Source organism: Cotesia typhae, unplaced genomic scaffold, assembly GCF_013202065.1.
Source record: "Cotesia typhae breed Kobodo isofemale line unplaced genomic scaffold, CoteBio_Ctyphae contig_27, whole genome shotgun sequence".
NCBI classification, from domain to species: domain Eukaryota; kingdom Metazoa; phylum Arthropoda; class Insecta; order Hymenoptera; family Braconidae; genus Cotesia; species Cotesia typhae.
This window is the reverse complement of record NW_027423733.1, coordinates 1,372,959-1,379,441: the sequence shown is the minus strand read 5'-3', so window position 1 is coordinate 1,379,441 and position 6,483 is coordinate 1,372,959. Positions and strand designations below refer to the sequence as shown.

Sequence of the window (6,483 nt, the reverse complement as noted above, 5' to 3'; positions counted from 1 at the left end):
CATTTCAAAGTATCGTAAATTTTCAATTGGTGTAAGTCATGTGTGTTTAAGTGTAGTGACATATTGTTGGAAAATTTCTTTTAAATTTATTAACTTCGTTAATATTGCAGTGAAATTTATTTACGCTAATAATTGAGGGTTTTTTTCAACATAAGAAGAAGTTGTTTGAGTCAAAAGATTACGTATCTCGATCGGTGGTTGGCCGGTAGTTATGACGAATAAAACATTCTGATGTTGCGCGAAAAAAGCATTGCGCATACATCGCTAAAAAAGTTTACTCTTTACATATAAAGAAGTGTAGCTTATCTACAGTTAGTATTTTAGTATTTTGCTTATTTATCAAAAACATTGATGTTGAAGTTATTTTTTCGGTAGCAATGAAACTGCGGACTTGTCAGTGCTTTTAATCTCATATTAATGAACTGAGATAATACGATACGGCAAATTTTTGGTGTTTAGTATTACTATACGTTATTCATATTAAATCCACTGAAATGTCATTACCACGAGGAGTTGGTCTGGGAGTTGATGTTGGTCAATTGATGCAACATCAGCAACAACAGCAACAGCATCACGTGCTGCCAGCTGCTTTTTTTCTTCGCGCTAGTGCCGAACGTTATCAGAGGACACCAAAGTGTGCTAGATGTCGTAATCATGGAGTTGTTTCTGCACTTAAAGGACATAAACGTTATTGTCGATGGCGCGATTGCGTTTGTGCCAAATGCACACTTATTGCCGAACGTCAACGAGTAATGGCTGCTCAGGTATGTAATTGATTTTTAAGAATTTGATTAAATTTAAAAATCAATTCATTAGTTTGAAGAATTAGAAAACTATCGAAACAATCAAAGACTTTTAGCCTGTTAGTAAACCATTATGCCCTTTAATTAAACTCATCTATCGATAACATACTCATAAAAAAGCTGTATTATTGGTAAAGGTAATCTTATCGTAGAAAAAGAGCAGTCTTTCAACAAATTAGTACTGGCCTTGAGATTCAATATTATAAATATTATATATTATGCTTTACTCCAAATGAAAAGTACATTTGTGGAAAATTTTTAGAATTCACTCAATTAATGAGTATATGTAAACATAGAGACATTTTTCGTCCAAATATTGAAGAAACGATAACATGGAAACTTTAAGAGTATTCAAGAACGATCGATCTAACACGTACACGGACAAGAATATCTTGATTCAAAGACGAAAAACTTATTCAATGTTTCTCATTTTACTTAAATACAAAATTGTTTACAAATAGAGATTATTTACACAGTGAAACATCCCGAGTTGAAATTTAAATAGTAGATTCAACATATTGAACGTTAAAATCGTCATTTGAACGTAATGGACGTTAAAAACATATGTTGAACCTACCCAACGTATTATAAATGTGAAGAGATCCAATAATGGGTGAAAATAGTAATATTAAAACTACTCAAATAACTGCGCATTTTTAATTTTCTTAGCGGGAAGTTAAAAATTTTTATTTTTATTGTTTGCAAAAATCCAGTGGTACAAAATTTTATAAAATTGTATAAAAAGTTGTCATTGTATACGCAAATCTATGAGGCCATTTTGGTATAAAATCGTATGAATGATATTTCATAAAATTATAAGTAATTTTGGAAACCATTCCAAAGGTACACAATTTCGATAAAGCATTTCCGTTAAAAAAAAATCTGGAACACGGTTGACCCTAAAGGCCACCCCTGCAACTTCCCGCTAATGCCATATCTAAGTGCTTAAAATTGAACTTATGACGTTTTTGAGTTCTTCGAGCTCGAAAGTATAATTTATATGTTACTTCGAGCTCTCCAAGCTCAAAAAGTTTGCTGTTCTAAGCTTTTAAACTCTTCGAGCTCAAAAGTCTGATAGAAGTTTCATAAAACAGTATTTTTTTAATTTTCAAACCGCAATAACTTCTGAATGAAAGAACCAATTTTCACGGGGTTGGCAGCATTCCATCCAGTTGTTTAAATTCTATAATATACATTTGAATATAAACTGGCCAAACCGAAAATCTTAGAAAACACACACACATACAAACATACATACATACATACATACATACATACATACATACATACATACATGCATGCATACAGACACCATCGCGGGAATAGTCAGGGAAGCTTCTTAAGACATCAAAATGTCGAGATCGGTTGAAAACTCGATTTTTGAAAATCTTTGATCTTCTTAGCGGAAAGTTAAAAATGGTAAATTTAAGCTAAGAAATGTAAAATCTTCCTAACAAAACTAAAAAAAATTTTTTTTGTCTACTTACGTTTTAAGCATGTGCAGTTATTTGCGTAGTTTCAATATTACTTATCTTCACCCATTATTGTTTTCCTTCACATTTATAATACGTTGGATACGTTCAACATACGTTTTTAACGTCAATTGCATTCAAATGACGATTTTAACGTTCAATACGTTGATCGTCCGTTTTCAACATCTAATACGCTCAACCTGCGATTTTAACGTTCAATACGTTGTATCTATGATTTGAATTTCGACTTGGATAGAGTAATTACAATTAACAGATAATAAGTCGTATCAAACAACAACAAATGCTTCGATCAGTACAATATAAAAATACTTTCTACTACCCAATGAGAAAATTGTTAAATTGTGCATATGTGTGTGCATGCACGTGTAAGTTTCTCAAATTTTTTGACGCACGATTGATTAAGACGTGGCTTACTGTATTTAAAAAGATCTGATGTTTTAATTAATTTCAGCTGGTAGATTTTAAGAGAACTTGAAAATAGAACTACGTAACGTTGACAAATGTATTTTTCTGAATAACTCTTAAATTTTCTATAAGATCGAGATTTTGTATTTAGTTACTTGTTGTACTTGAAAAACTGCGCCGGGTATCGTAAAACGCGCCGAATCCGATTAATTCGTTAGCAATTCATAAATTTAAATAAATAAGTTTTTTTATAATATTTTTAACTTCCCGCTCAGAAAATTAAAAATTTTGTAAGTCGATCTGAAATTTTGATGGTGAATTGTTAGTATATTTATCTTCCGATAAAAAAAAAAATTTTTATACTTTTCTTGAAATATGTCGTGCAGGACAAATGATACGTGAAATGATTTACTTCGATTGCAAAAAGCCAAAGCAGCTTTTTTACCAGTTGAATACTACAGATGATTTGTGAATTTGTGTAATACTGCCTCAGAAATTTTCTTATCAGACGTCCTGTATTGACGATACACATCCCTATCCTTACTAATATTATAAATGTGAATTTAAGTTTGTTTGTTACGCTTCCATGCAAAAACTACTTAACCGATCATAATGGAATTTTGTACATATATTCTGGAAAGTATTAGAAGTAACCCGGGTCGAAAAATTTAAACTAATTTTGAGCAAGACCGATTTTCAACCTATGTTTTTGACCTTGATGCGATCAAAACCAGCTAAATAATTGTAACAAAGAATGTCTGAAGTTTGTCTAAATTGGGAATAGTACGGGTTAAAACAGATTAAATTCTTATGTAAAATAGATACACAAAATAAAATTAAATTGAACGAAAAATCTTAAAAATTTTCATTTATCCTAAAAGAGATTAAATTTTTTGACCCGGGAACAGGATACTTTTTAACTTCCCGCTAAGAAAATTGAAAATTTTCAAAAATCGGGAAGTTATTGGTTTTACCCCGTTTTTCGAAAATCGAGTTTTCATCAGATCTCGACGTTTTGAGGTCCTAGGAAGCTTCCCTGACTATTCCCGCGATGGTGTCACTATGTCTGTATATATATATATATATATATATATATATATATATATATATATATATATATATATATATATATTAGGGTGTGCCAAAATGTAACTTTCTTGGAGGACCTCTTAAAATTGGAATTTTGAGTTCCGTTTGTAACAGAGGCTGTGTTTAGGCATTTTCTGCGATATTTTGAGGGGAGAGGATTTTTTTTTCATAGAATTTTTTTAGCAGAAGCTTAGTTTGAGCATTTCCGCTGAAAATTCAAAATTTGGCCGGAAGCGCCCAATTAAATCTGCTGTTATATATATATATATATATATATATATATATATATATATATATATATATATATATATATATATATATATATATATATATATATATGTGTGTGTGTGTGTGTGTGTGTGTGTGTGTGTGTGTGTGTGTGTGCGGTTCGTGCCATTCGAGAGGGCTTGACTGAACTTGTATTTTATTATCAAATGTCTATCAGACTTTTGAACTCGAAGAGCTCAAAAGCATAAAAAAGCTATTTCTTTGAGTTCAGAGAGCTCAAAATAACACACAAATCGTATTTTTGAGCTCAAAGAGCTTAAAAACGTCATAAGTGCAATTTCAAGCGTTTAGGTATGGAATTGGCGGAAAGTTGCAGGGATGACCTTCAGGGTCAAACGTTTTCCTAATTTTTGTTTTCATAGCTAGAGTTGAGTGATGGAGTGTCAGTGATCATCTGAATTGAAACCTTGAGTCAGTGCGATAACTTTATTACTTATTCATGCTCTTCCGAGTGATGTTTTCGGAAATAAAAAAACTGATCGATTTCTTTCTAAGGGTGAATACTGTTCAGCAGTTGTAAATTTTATAATGATTCATTAAATTGATAGTTGAAAAATGCGCTATGATTTTTTAATTATCTTTACTATTTCTCGTTTTAACAGCAGCCAGAAAACTTTCAATTTTGATGCAAATCATAAAAAAAAAATTAATAAATAAATTAAACTTTTTTTCGCCTAGCAGTCAAGTGACTATTAAATCTAATTCAATGCAACGGATGGACATTTCATCTGCTCTATTGGTCGAAAGACATTCTCTCCGTATATAAGTTCGATGGGGATCCATCGAACTTGAATATTGGTGAAACTGAAAGCTTGTGGTATCGGTTCGTAGCTAGGCGAAAAAAACTTTAATTTAGATATATACAATCTGTCGAAAAAATAATTGTTAATTAACATATAATTTGAATTGATGGTGGAAAAATTAAAAAGATTTACTTAGACTTGAGCTCATAATTCGTATTTTTTCTCATCGGTCTTAAACCATTACTTATCTAGAATTTCGGTAAATTCTCATGTAAATTGTGCAAACATTTATGATTATGATAAAAGAATACTTCTTTAAATAAATTTTCTAAGATTTAAAAACTCCAAAATAATGGAGATTTATTAAATAAATTAAGAATTCATAAAAAATATTGAAAAACTCACAAATATGACCAAATAACATGATGGATTGTTTTTTATAAAATAGTAAGCAGTACAGATGTCCTATAGGGTAGCATTACATCAACTTAAAAGCTCTTGTTACTCTTACGTTAACTTGATATATTTTGCTAAGCTTTACGTTATGTACCAACCCCATAACTCATAGTTGTAATTTGTAAGATACCTACGTTACGATATACATATATATCTTTCTTTTCATTTGATTCTCTGATAGACGATACCAGAAGATATTGATATGTGAAAAAGAATGTACTTGAGCTCACGCACTCTGATTAACAACATTTTGAAATAAGACCTATGATGATATTTGCAATTTTTTTATTAATTCAATAAAATTCAACTGTTAACTATATTCTTATGAAAAAAAACTTGATACATACTGCTATTTTATAACTCAACTTGTGAAACAAACCTAAAAATTCTTTAGTCAAAAGTTTATTTTAAGAACTACATTTAAGTTTAAGCTCATGTTAGTATTATTTATTTAAACTTAAATTTATCAAAAATAGAAAAAAAAAACTTGATGATTCGAAATGAATAATTCATTTACAAAACACTGTTTGTAAGAATAATATATTTCAGCCGGGGACTGTTATTGGATGTATTCATGCAATTTAAATTATTATGGTAGATAAGAGTGAAATATACATTTTTGCATAGCTTAAATTATTAACGAATAGAAATTTTGTTTTACTTTTAAAATGACGATTAGTCTAGAGTTTTCATAAGATTAACTATTCTGAATTAATCAATTTTTTTTTGTATAAGTGGTTCTTAACCCTCCGAATGTTAAAGCTCACAGAAATTCACCTGTGAGCTGTAGAAGGAGTATAGTTAGTTACGTATTATAGCTGTATTTATCATTTTCGATGACACAATCCCCGAATAGCTGTCTTTGTTAGAAATAGAATATTTTTTATGCTTAAAAGGTTAATTCCTGCTCGCAGAAGTAGAATACTGATACCTTTTGAATTAATAGTTTACTTTTGATATGGTTTTTCGCATTAAAAACAGTTTCAAAAGCGCAAAAAGTTGAAAGATTTCTCGAATCAACGATGCAAAAAAAATTTCAATTATTTAGAAAGTATATTTTTATTTTCCCTGTAAGAAAATCTAAGATTTTAAAAAATTGGTAAGTTATTGTTTTTACCCCGTTTTGCAAAAATCAAATTCTCATCAGATCTCGACTTTTTAAGGGCACGGGAAGCTTCCCTGATGACCCCCGAGATGTTGTCACTA

At 30.2% G+C, this 6,483-nt stretch overlaps 1 protein-coding gene across 1 annotated transcript in view; it reads left to right on the top strand.

The window, feature by feature from the left end:
• The first annotated feature begins 244 nt into the window (after window positions 1-244).
• Dmrt99b (doublesex-Mab related 99B) overlaps window positions 245-6,483 on the top strand; it is a 74,995-nt gene continuing 68,756 nt past the window's right edge. Inside the window, exon 1 of the mRNA XM_074240476.1 lies at window positions 245-764. Within this exon, the coding sequence (XP_074096577.1) occupies window positions 495-764 (270 nt within the window). The 5' untranslated portion in view covers window positions 245-494. The remainder of the gene's footprint in view (window positions 765-6,483) is intronic.